The sequence below is a fragment of the Macrotis lagotis genome, chromosome 1 (genome assembly GCF_037893015.1).
Source record: "Macrotis lagotis isolate mMagLag1 chromosome 1, bilby.v1.9.chrom.fasta, whole genome shotgun sequence".
Lineage (NCBI taxonomy): Eukaryota > Metazoa > Chordata > Mammalia > Peramelemorphia > Peramelidae > Macrotis > Macrotis lagotis.
In genome coordinates this window covers 238,128,142-238,141,694 of record NC_133658.1, presented here as the reverse complement: position 1 = coordinate 238,141,694, position 13,553 = coordinate 238,128,142, and the positions used below count along the sequence as shown (strand labels likewise).

Genomic DNA, 13,553 nt, shown 5'->3' with positions numbered 1-13,553 from the left:
TACTTATCTGTACTATTGGCTATGTACTCCAAGCAAGCTTGAAAGGTTATAAAAAAAACAGATCAGTGCCCTCAAATGGTGAATCTGCTATTAGCAAGAATAACATTCCTTAGCTTGCAAAAAAAATATGCATGTTGAAAACAATCCTTGCATATAATTATAAAAACTAAAAGAATTTTTAAAATAGCATGTTAATAAACCTCTTTGCTTTCAGTTTGCTTTTTAGTTTACTTCTATTCTTTGATCCACAGTCATCAGACCCCCCTACTCATAGTATGTTTCTACAAAGGGGTCAAGAGAATTCCCTGATAGTATCCATGGAAAGAGTAGATTCAAACTTAGGATATAATGGTATTTAAGCACACAGGCAGGATGTACATATATCAAAAGCAAATCAACTCCTACTACTGTAGGTCATAGAAAGCCTTTTTCTCTTCAGGGAATCCTTAGGTAGCTTCCTTTGGGTGCATCATCTCTGCTGCATTCCCAGACTTTGCTCCCTTCCATAGCCTGACTTTCTTCTCTACAGCCAGAAATCCTAATCCTTGACACCACTTCCTCTCATGAGAGACTATCTCTGTATGCAATCTGTCTCCAATATTTATCTCTGTTCTTCACTAGACACAATATCTTCAGTGTCTCTTCCTGAACTAGGAATTCCCCTTCAAAGCTCCATGACCTGGAGAAATCCTCTCTCACAGTCCTCCTCCTTCCACAAGCATTCCCCAGCTTGCAATCTCTCCTACTCTCAAATTGCTGAAATTCATCCAGCTATTTAAAATCCCCAAGGCAAGGGTAATTTGTTTGCTCAATCAAGTCATTCCCTTTTTACCTCAAACACAGGGGTGTTCATACCTCATAAAGGGATTTGAGGATATTACACTTCGTTAATACTGTAAAACCTTATGGGGTATGACTCCATGCTATTGCTATTCCAATGGAGGGGATGGCATAAGGGAAGGCAAAAATCCCTCCAACTTCCCTTACATATGAATCACCTACTATGTGATAGGCATTGTTCTAGGGGCTAGGAATTAAATGGTACCTTCCCATTTAAAGCAATAAGTAGTATGCACACAAATAAGGAAACACAAAATATGTATAAAGTATTTTCAGAGGCTCAGTGGGAGGCACTAACGGCTACAGAGATCAGGGAAAGGTCTGACATAGGAGGCATTGTATACAGTAGGCACTTAATAAATACTTGTTGAATGAACAATGAATGAAGGTAAGGACCTGAACTTGTACATTCACCTAGTTCTCTCACTATAATGGGTCAGTAACTCAGGGAAGTAATAAAAGGAATCCTGGATTTGGTATCAGAGGACCTGGTTCAAATGACAAAATATATGCTCATCTGAGTACTTGTAAAGAGACTGGACAAGGTGCCCTCTATAGCACCTGCTAGCCCAAAGTATATGACCCTATATTCTAAATATCTGAAGACATCCTTTTGATTTCATTGCTTATGTTAGCAAAGTGTGACTAATGACCAAGGAACACCACCAGAGTGTATTAAACTCTAATTCCAGGTCTTTATTTAAAAAAAAAAGTAAACAAGAACAATGCTCAAATGTTGCTATGAGTGGGTGTGAACACAGTCCAAACCAGTTGGAAGGAAGGGGCCCAATTCCTTGAATATGCCATATTCCATTTCTTGGTCCATTTAAGCCAGATCTGGCATTTGGTTTTGTCTTCCCTTTATAGACCCTTGCCACTAGGAAACCTTCTGCTCCCTGGTTCTCGCAGGCCCTAAGAAGAGTTGAAGGAATGGAGAAAAAAAGATGGAACCCTCTGAGTAGAAATCCCAGGATGAGATTTAGGATATATAAAGGGATCAAACCCACTTTCAGGAAAAAAGCCAGATCTAGCACCTACAAAAAACAATGTACCCAAATGCACTTTTCTGAAGTAACAGCAAGTTCTTGGATACTTTCTGTCCAGGTCCATCCTGGAGGAAAGCAGATCTGACTGTTCAGTCTCTTTTTATCTATCTCGTGCCCCACCTCACTATATGTATGAATGCTTCCTCTCCCAGATTAATACTAGAGTAAGCAAAGTTGGCAAAAAGGGTGCCTAGGTCTTGTTCACATTAAGGGCTAGATAATTGTAAAGAATAATGTAGATGCTTTTCTCCTGACCTTCTGGAAGCTTTTTCCCCCCTTCTTTCTATTGAATTCACTCTTAGTTCCCACAAATCTATAGTTTTCTTATGTGATTGATTATCTGATAATGCAAAAGCGGTGAGTCAGTTACTGTATCAACAAGTATTTATTGAATACACACTCTATGTCCAGAACTTCTGAATCCCAGCCTAATGAGAACTTGTCATCTTCTTTATAAAGTCCAAGTCATGTATTCCTTTGAATTGCCCTGCATCACAGAGCATTGAGTCTAGATCTTTGAGAATTTGAGTCTGTCTTTTCTTTCTCATAGAGAATAAACATCTAACAAGGTGACCTCTCCATCTTTTTCCCTGCAGGAGGCCCACTCAGTGAAAAATTATTTACAGTCCCTCCAACAAACACTGGACATCTTCTATAAAGAGGTAAAAGCTACTGGTTGTATCCTGTAATTACATGTGTTTTATTCTATGCATTAAAAACATTCTTCTTAGAAAGGAAGCATAGGTCTTATCAACTTGCCAAATGGATCTAAGACACAAGAAAGATAAGATCTCCTACCCTAAAGCAAGAGAGTAAACTTGTAACAAAGGGTACCTGTATGTTTCTGTACATAGTAAGTTATGATACTATGAGCAGTCCTTCACATCACTGAGGAGCCATATAGATAGAAAGAGAAAATGGGATGGTCATATGGTAAAAGTGAGAGATGACAGGTTGATGACCAGGGAACTCCACTGTCACTCTCAAGGTACCAGGGAGGAGTGAAGAAGGCCTCCAGCATATTAAATGGATCTTCCTTTTTTCTATTCTTTATCCTTACATATCAAGGAAGTGGATAATGATCACCTAAAATGGACTGACTTGAATGGGTTGCAAAGTGCATCATTTGAGAGAATATCCAAGACTAAGAGATTACAAATCTATTTATGCATTTGTAATTGTCTTTTTACTTGGTAATTTGGATGCAAAAGTGAATATAGGTGATGACATCAGAAAGCATGCTGGAAAATAATGGGCTGGCATCAAAGAAACGAAGTAGAATGCTTATATTTAATGAATATTTACTTCAAGGAAAGAATGCCCCCAAAATGAAATGGACTATATCTTAACAGGCAGAAAATGGCTTTTTATCTTTGTAAAAGTTAATTCCAACTCAGCTAAAGTAGTTGAGAAGCTGTTAAAATACCTTTGAAATAGCCTATTAAAATAAACTATTAATGCCAAATATTAGGAAATAGATACAGTTTTGGAACCAACATGTTGTTTGGTCCAGAGGAAAGAGCACTTTGGGTTTGGTGATAGGTTTTGAAGAAAGCACTAACTCAAAAGACAGAGGTCCTGAATTTAAATTCCACCTCTGACACTTAAATATGCTGTACTTCAGTTTCCTCATTAAGAAGAAGCTGGATTTGACAACTTCTGAGATCTCTTCTAGCTCAAGATTCATAATCAACATAGACTCTCACCATTTCCTGAGAAAATTTAAGTGATATAAAGCAAGCACCACAAGGAGGAGGCCTTAAGAGCCTAGAAATCATTCCAGCCAACAAATAGTTTGTCTCCTCATCAAATGGAGAGACCAAGTGTAAAACCAATTTGAAATACAAGAATTGCTACCAAAAAGGATGATTAAAAAATATAAAAAATTGCCTATTCTTTAAATTCCTTTGGAGAATGATAAAGATAAAAGTATCTTTAATAAAATTATAAGAAGGAAATAGCCAGGTTTTATTAAATGATAATTCTAGGAGACTATCTCTTTATAATCACACAAAGGGCTGAAAGTTTTAAAGAATGCAAGATCTCACTTATTGCATTTATAGTTCATTTGCTACAAAAATGCATTTGATTTGGCTAACCAAAATTTCACCTTTAAAGCTCTCCTCCAAAAGACTGGAAGACAGCTTTTTTTGGAGAACTTTGGTCACCCAAACCAAATGTATCTTTGTAGTCAATAAATCAAGAAGAGAGGGGTATTTATATAGGAGAGAAGGAATATTCTTTGAAAAATTGAAGTGATTTCATTTGTGGCACAAGTAAAGTCTTTGGGGAACAATCAACTGCTGTTGCTGGTGCTGCTGCTACTGCAAGACTTACTGTATGTTTTGTCATAGCTCATAACCTTACCTGGACTGCTTCTCCTAAATCACCCTAACATACTCACTCAAGCTTCCAGATACCCTTATACAATGACTGGAATGAAGGGGAGAGACCGGGAAATAATGCAGCAAATTGCTAAACATTAGGAGATTAAAAATTTAGATAAAATACACTTCCTGCCCTCCTGCATTGAGATGCAAAACAGGGTGTTATGTGAGGTTTAAAGTGAATATTGTTACTCATGAGAAAGATTTCCTAGTAAAGATCCCAAGAGGCAATCACAAATTCCTTAGAGTGAAATGGATTTCTTGGGGGCAGAAACTATCTTTACTCATTTTTTTTAAGGCAATGGGGTTAAGTGACTTGCCCAAGGTCACACAACTAGGTAATTATTAAGTGACTGGAGTCAGATTTGAATTCAGGTCCTCCTGACTTCAGGGCTGGTGCTCTATCCACACTGTGCCACCTAGCTGTCCGTCTTTACCCATCTTTACATGAGCTAAGAGGCTTAGGACAATGACTCACACAGCAAGCATTTAATGCTGTTTTTATTGGATTGGAAGAGAGGAAGAAAGAGATCAGTAGGGAAAGAAGAAAAAGGAGAGCATTCCATACATCAGGCACAGTATGGATTAAGGCAGAGCAGTAGGAGAGTTCCACATGTGAATCATGGAAGTACTATGAAGTTACAATTAGTTTTTCTCTACCACACACAGAATAATTGATAGCAACAGGTATAGTACAAAACCATCAAGGTCTACAGGGAAGAGCTCACTCACTGAAATTTAGGTGAGAAGTTGGATGGAAATACTCAGAAATGCACTTTTCTACAGCCAAGACCTAGATACTAAGAGATAAGGGAATTTAGGCAGAATGAGCTGTTATAAGTTCTCTACAATTTGAATGATTATGATGATAAATATAAACAATTTTATAAAGGTAAAATTAATATGCATTCAACCATTCTAAATAGTCTCTCCAAATTCTCGTCTAATCTTTATAAATGTTGGTACATGCATACATTGCATGTGGTTGCTGGGTTATTTCCTTGATGTTTACCCTCAAAATTCATTTTCAATCCAAAGAACATAAACAGTTTTACAACTCTTGTTAGGTTGTCCTCCAGAAGAACTCAATTTTTAATGCTTCCAAAAACAAATCTCTTTCACAGTGCCCCACCGAATTTGCATTTCACCATTTTAATTATTTTATTATAAAGAAAACATGAGATGTGCAAATCTGGAGACATTTCCATCCCAAATTTCAAAAGGGCTATTGGTGCCTAATCTGTGGTAGAGCCTTCTGAGGTCATATTGGTCTGATCAGCCATAGTTGAATATACTCTGTCTTGACCCTAACATCACAATGTCATTTGTTCTTCTTTAAGTACAAAGGACAAACAACAGCTATTGTAATAGGTATATAGCAATATCTTAAAACTACCAAAAATGTGTATTTTTTATTGCATGGAAAATTGTTTTTTTCTAGTTTAATGATTAACTGTCATTATTACCTTTTATGCAACTTGTCTCTTCATCTATTTTGACTTCTCATTCCTCCATGGAATTAAATGTCAATCCATGTCAAATAATCAGAACCTTGGGTCCCCATACGAGAGGAGATCCCTTTCATTGATGCTCTATTCTTTTAATTCCAGTCTTTCATCTTCCCTACACATATATACCTGAACTCTGAATCACATCCAACCCAATAGAATGTAAGCTCCCGGAAGAGACATTAGTGTTTTATTCTTTGTCTTGTATCCCTGGCACAATCTCTGGCACATAGAAGGCACTTAATAAACATTTGTTGAATTGAATGGTCTCTCTTGTTCACATGGGACTTGTCTTCAACACTGGTTGAGATATTTTACATAGAAGGAGAGTATTTACTCCTCTGGTAATTACTGATCTAAATAGTTCCCTAAACATCCTAAGCTCAGGGGATATGATGAAACAGCTCAAAGAAATAACCCCACTCCTCCATTGTGACTCATTTGTTTTGAGTAAACTAGTGGCTTTTTACATGGTAAAAAGGATATGAGTCAGCTACAAATCCCTAAAATCAGCTTTATGAGCCTACAAGGGATCTAATGGTATCAGTTGATCAGCCATGAACTTCAAGACTTGAGACCAAATTTTCCCAGATTCAATAGCTGGATTCAGTGACCTACTTCAAGTTATCCCTACAGTAGAATCTCACAGACAAGGCTTGTTTTGGCACTTGTGAAGTAAGTGTTACTTATCTTGTGGATCTTTCCATCTCAAGTTTCATCATCCTTCAACTTGAACTGTCCTTTCTTCTAGGCAATGCCATAACTCTGGACCTATCTTTCTACCCTATTTAAATTGAAAAGTCATACACCAATCTTTCAACACAGTGCTGTCTTAAAAGAGAAACCTAATAAAATGATTCAAAATAAAGACTAAGCATAATGAGGGATGTTTGCATATATCAGTTTTAAACCCAGAAATCTGCCCTCTAATAGGAAAATTTTAATCATCGATGACCAGAAGATATGGGTGAGGTGGAAATGAAGATATTTCCTGACATCCATCAGAGAATTCTGTATGCCATATAGTTGATCTTGCTTATATTCCAATTAATAGTCAGTCTTCAAAAGTCACTTTTTTTTTCTCAGATGAATTTTCCATGTCCGACAGAAAACAATGAATATGAATTTGCTTTACTTACCAAAATTAATTTGAAGAAATACTTTCAAAGTCATAAACAGTAAGCCAGCTACAATTGCACAGGTCAATAAGGGATATTGGGAGGGGGAGTTGCCCTATTTTAATAGGACAACCAAAATCCCTAAAAACAAATCATCCCAATTATTTTAATTAATGAACCATCAATCTAGCATACCTTGTATCTTTCAACAGCAATGGAAACAATGTAAAGAGCACTGGCTCTGAAATCAGAGGGGTCTTAGGTGCAAATTCTGCCTCTGACACAACCTATGTGATCTTTGAAAAGTTACTTAACCTCCATATCTATATTTACAGGTGTTGCTAGCCAGAAGAATAATTGTAATACTGTAACACTGTAATAAAATGGAGGCTAGAGAATTGTCTGTATATTCAGGAGTTATGAGCTACAGTGAACTCAACCAGACTGGTGACTGCACTAAGTCTGGTACCAATTTGGTAAATCCCTTGGAGTGGGGGTCCATCAGGCTGCCTAAAGAGGGGCAAACCATTCCAAGTTAGATATAGAACAGGCCAAAGTTCATCATTCCATCAGTAATTGCATTAAGATTGGTTTTATGATCCAGACTGGGCAAGATAAGAAATTAAATTAAATTAAGGAATTAAATTAAAATTTTAAAAGTGAGAGGACTGGACTAAAGAACTTCTGAAATCTCTTCAGCCTCTAACTCTGCAATCCCATGATTCCCTGTATGGTCAGCATATTGTAATGAATAGAAGGTTGGTCAAGAAGCTCTAGGTTCAAAATCCTCCTCCTCTGACATTTAAAAAGTCACTTAACCTTGAGATTTCATTTTCCCATCTGTAAATTAGCAATAATAATAACAATTTCTGTAGAATCCACCTCATGAAGTTATTGTGGGGTTCCAATTTTAAAAATTCATGAGAAACACTTGACCAATGTGAAAGCATGATTTGTGTGTCAGCTATCATAAAATTAGTTAGGGATTTTTTAGGATTTTAACTTTAGTCATAGATGGGGATTTAAAAAATACTTCTTTCAGTCAAATCAACATAAACCATTTAAAATACTGAGTTCCGCAAATGACTCAATCTTCACCTCCCTCTTCCTTTTTAAAAGTTACATGAATATGTTATTTCAAATATTTTATGAATAGAAAATAGACTCATGTTAGGTAGTATTAGGTAGTGAAATATTAGGTAGTGAAAATTCTTTTGCCTTAAAGAGTTTACTTATATTGGGGAAGAGCATATTTTAAAAAATTTATTTAGTATTTTATTTTCCCCCAGTTACATGAAAGAACAATTTTTAAATATTCATTTGTAAAATTTTTTTGAGTTTCAAATTCTCTCTCTTTCTCTATCCACCCCCCTACTGAGAAGACAAGCAATTTTCTGTGGGTTATACATGTGTAAGCATGCAAAACATTTCCATATTGTCAATATGTGAAAGAAAACATAGACCTGCAAAAAAAAACAAAACTCAAGAAAATTAAAGAAAAAGTATGCTTCAATTTTTACTCAGACCGCCATCAGTTATTTCTTTGGAGATAGAATTTTTCATCATAAGTTCTTCAGAGTTATCTTGGATCATTTCTAAGAAAAGCTGTCATTCACAGCTGATCATCCTACAATATTGTGGTTACTTTGTATACAGTAAGTGCATTTCGTTTTGCATCAGATCATGTAAGTCTCTCCAGGTTTTTCTGAGAGAATCCTGCTCATCATTTCTTATAGTATTTCATTATAATCACATACCACAATTTGCTTAGTCGTTTATCAATTCATAGACATATGAGGGACAATATTTACACGTGAACAAATACAGGATATGGGTGAAATAAATCTACATGATGATGGTAGACATGAACAACTGTGGGGAAGGCCTCTAGAAGAAAGTGGAATTTGAGTCATATCTACAGGGAAGCTAGAGATTCCAAGACACAGAGCTGAACAGAAAGAATATTCTGACCACATAGAAACTCAAAGTTGAGAGATGGAATGATGTAATCAGTCTTACAAAGATAGATGGAAGCCGTGATGGGAAGGGCTTTAAATGATCAACAGAGGAGCTTGTATTTTAATCTAAAGACATTGAGGAATCACTGAAATTTCTTAAGCAGAAAATAACATAGTAAAACCTACCTTGGAATGTGTGGGAGGTAGATAAGTTTTAGAAGAGATTAGTCATGTGATCTTGGGTAAGTTTTGTGAATACCTTGAACTCAATTCCCTTATCTAGAAGGTAGGGGATAATATACTACTGGCCTCACAAGATGCAAGAAAAATATCTTTTATATTGTAAAATAATTATATAAATGTGAGCTATTATTATTATCAGATCCTTTTTTATGAACGTTTGTGTCTTTATATAGAGAACTATTTTGCTACTATTGAAAAATAACAATACTTACTAATCTCATTTGAAATATTTTAAACCAATATTTTCATTTTCTTTGGAAAAATTTATTTTTTTAAATTAAACATCCATATAGTTGCTACTCTGCCTCCCTTTAAAATTATTACACAGTGAAAAAAACCCTGACTTGGAGTCTGGCAACTCCTTTTTGGTAGAAGCTAATTATGTGATGGTTGGGTCTCAGTTTCTTCATCAGTAACATGAAAAGTTCAACCAGCTGACATCTAAGACTCCTTTAGCTCTAAATCTATGATTCCATGATCTCAGAGTCCTATTTGGAGAGTCCAAGATTCTTTCCTCTCTTGCTATTCTTGGAGAATTACCAGAGCCTATTCTTGTGTCCCCTGCAGCTACCTCGATCATTCATCAACGTGGTAGAAATTATGGAGCTGGTCGGTCTACGCCAAATACAAGGGGAAAAATGTGAAATGACAACTCAGTAAGTGGCCAAACATATCTATAGCAAGTCCCTAAATTAGTAGAGTTCAGGGGAAAGTGGACTAGAAAATCATCTGGAGAGGAGTTTGATGGAAACATCTATGTTCAACATGGTGGAGGGTGTCAATCTCCTGAGTAACACAAAGTCAGGCTGAGGACCAACTAATCTGGACTTGGATTTAGCAAAACCTTTTATTTTAAGGCATCTTATTCCATAGATCCATTTGCCCTTGCTTTGGACGTTCCCCGGACAATTCTCCTGAATTGCAAGAAATGAAGAATGTTAATAGACACTTCCAGGTAAGCTTCCAAACTTTTCTTTCTATGTCAGGAATGAACAGTTCCTTAACCAAATGAGAAAATACCCAAGTTAGCTGTCCAAGAAAATTTTTTGAGACTAGGAATATCCTTAAGGCAGCATGAAGGGACAAAGTGCTGACTGGGTCTGGAATCAGAGAACTTAGATTAGAATTCTAGGGCAGCTCTTTGCTGTGTGATTCTGAAAAAATTATTTAACCTCTTTGTGTCTCAGTTCTATCCAATGTAAAGTGAAGAGGTTGGACTAGAAGCTCTCAAAGGTTCTTTTCAACTCTAAAACATTGATTCTAGCAAGGGTGAGGTCTGGTCAATGATTCTACACATGTGTCCCTATACCATCAAGTGAGATCTAGTTAAAGGGATAGAGTTGAAAGGAAATCATATTACCCTTTGTTGCTCTCTTGACCTAAGTAAATAAAAATATCTTCATATATATTTCGTATATAATTTGTGTGTGTGTGTGTGTGTGTGTGTGTGTGTGTGTGTGTGTGTGTTGCAATAGAAAATAGGAGGTTAGAGTGAACAGGGAACCTGCCTCAGAGTTAAGAATACCTGGGGTCAGGCCTCACCTTGACAGATTAATACTGGCAATGAATTCTTCAAGGCTTCTTCCTGGAGGAAGAGCAGTTGCTATTATGAATCAACAGAAAGAGAATTTCCTCTCTGAGAAGTAGTTACCTACATTAATGAATCACATGGCTAGAACAAATACATGTTTATGTATTTATTAATTATTAATTCTATTATAATTATATACCATAATATTAATTAAATGCAATATATTTATATTGATATAATATGTACATATATACTTATATATTAATATGCTTATCTGTCTACATGTTTTCATCCCCAGTGGAATATAAACTCCTTTGAGGGCAAAAACTTTTTTCATTTTTATCTCTATAACTCCAGCATTTAAAGTACTGAACTTGAAATCAGGAAGACCTGAGTTTACATGCTGCCTTACCAACTGTGTGACCCTGGGAAAGTCACTTAACCTCTCTCTCTCTGGCTCAGTTTTCTTATCTGTAAAAATGCAGATGATGATAATAATAAGAACCTACCTTGCAAAGTTTTTGTGAAGATCAAGTGATGTAATATAAAGATATCAAACACATGCTCAACAGGTCACTCCTAAGTATGGCCAGATTAAAATATAATTGGGAAATATTTAATAAAATAAATTAAAATACAATTGAACATAATGTGGTTTTCTAAGTTGATAGGTAATGCACAGGGATCCTTATGTGTGGTTTAGTGGATCCTGTTTCCATTTGAGTTTGATACCACTGATGTAATGTATAAAGAGAATTTTGCAAACCTTAAAACATTATATAAATGTTAGCTTTTTATGAAAATGACTCTGAAATGGATGGAATAGATGGAAAGAGAGGACATAAAGATATCATGGCAGGAGACTGTATAGCCCAACAAGTTATAGGGAAGGGATGGGGATAACCAGTCTATCTCCATCCCTCACTTCCTTTTCTTGCTTATTGCCTTAATAGAAGTCTTGGGTTGGGACAAAAGCCAGTAGCAACTCCCCCCACCCCCAGCCCATCTGCTACCTTCTGTAGCTCTAACTCAGATTTACTCCCTTCAAAGAATAGAAGGAATGAATATGAGTAACATTTGTCTCCAGCATGAACCCATGATGATACAGCAGTTAAATCTCTATCTCATCCAGCTCTCCCACCCAGTAATCACGTGGCCTATTTCTCATCCAGGGATATAGACAAGAAATAGATGATCATGTTAGGTCTAATCCTTGGTCTTTTTAAAAAATGTATTTATTATTATTTTGAACTTAGCAAAGCTCTACATTTTAGTATACGAAGAATAGAAAATTGTATTTAAAACTATGAACTTCTATTATGGACAGTTTTTAAAATTGTATATGAAATTTAACATGCTAGAACTAATCCTGCTCTGCTTGTCTATGCCCACTTCTGAACTTTCTACTGCTCTTTGTATATTTTAAAATGTTTCATTGATGCATTTTTCTTACATCATTCTCACCAACCCCACAACTTCCCTCCTTTCAAATAAAAGGTCTCTTGTGACCAATAATTATGAAATGAAAAACAAAACAATAAATTGACTATGATTGTAAATATGTCCTTTACTACACCTCTAGTCCATCATCCCTCTGTGAAGATACTGGGGTGGGAAGTAGGCAGAATATGTTTCATCACTAAGACTTCTGAAGTGATGATTGGTCCCTGCATTGGTGAGAATGTTAAGTCTTGTTTTCTCTTACATCATTGTGATAATCACATAAATTGTTCTCTGGTTCTGTTCACTCCTTGAATTCACTGGTCTTCTAAGGTTACTTTGGACCTATTAGATTCATCATTTCTAACAATGAAATAACAATAATAATAAGTATTTATATAGTATTTTAAGTTTTATAAAGTGATTTCCATATGTTATTTCATTTTGTTCTCAAAACAACTTTCTAAGACAGATGCCATTATTATCTCCATTTTACAGATGAGGTTGACAGAGATTAAATGACTTACTCAAGGTCAGTTGGTAAACCATTGAGGGCAGGATTTAAATTGATGGTTAAACTGCCCCCCTATCCATTTTCAATTATTTACTGCAATTCAACAGAAAGCACTATCATAAATATTTTTGTGCAGAGTTCTTTCCCTCTGTTTTTTGACATCTTTGAATGGTCAGTGGTACTGCTTGGTCAAAGCATATGTATGTTTTAGAGATTTGGGGGTGGGAAAGCCACAAGTTATTTTCCAAAATGGAAGCACTTTCATCCATTTTTAAAGCTGATAATAAGGAACTTTTGCCAACAAATCCCTCCATTCTTTCCTTTTCCCTCTGATACCACCCTTTATTTATTTAGTTAAATTAATGCAAGAGTCAATTGGGCTTTCTGCCTCTAGTCTCTTACTTCTCCAATCTGTTCCCAGATACAGGATCATTACTATATTTATCCCCTTCTCCCAATATTATTCTTAATTATGCCAATTCGTTATTAGAGAACCCACAATGACTTTCTACTCATTAGATTAAGCATAGGCTCAGTCTGGCTTGGTTCAAGGACCTGGATCAATTGGTCCCATTCTGTCTTTCCAACCATATCTCCTATTCCACCAGTTTCTTACTAGCTCCATGTTTCCATATTCCTCTCCACATCTAATCATGCTATTCCCCTCCTTTGTAATTCCTACACCACTCTTCTATGTAATTTCAAGTTCTGGAACTTTCAGCTCTAGTTCAGCCTCTATCATGGAGCCTTCCCTGACCAATGCCATTTCTTAAAAATTCATAAATTCCCATATCAATCATAATCTTTACCACAGGGTGTTGTATTTGATCATGGTTTCTTGCTGCAGATTTAAGCATATTTTTTATTATTTTTAAAAATATCTTTTAATGTTCTTTTATTTTTATATTTATTATTTTCCTCTCCCACCTCTGAATGCTTGGGGCAAAGAAAGGGAATTAATCAAAAAT

General features: G+C 35.8%; 1 protein-coding gene across 5 annotated transcripts in view; it reads left to right on the top strand.

The window, feature by feature from the left end:
* Positions 1–13,553, top strand: part of PLB1 (phospholipase B1) — a 224,008-nt gene that overhangs the window by 185,216 nt on the left and 25,239 nt on the right. For all 5 annotated transcript variants that reach the window (XM_074209801.1, XM_074209798.1, XM_074209799.1 and 2 more), the window contains 3 exons: positions 2,483–2,548; positions 9,668–9,756; positions 9,974–10,055. In XM_074209801.1, coding sequence (XP_074065902.1) covers positions 2,483–2,548; positions 9,668–9,756; positions 9,974–10,055 — 237 coding nt within the window. The remainder of the gene's footprint in view (positions 1–2,482; positions 2,549–9,667; positions 9,757–9,973; positions 10,056–13,553) is intronic.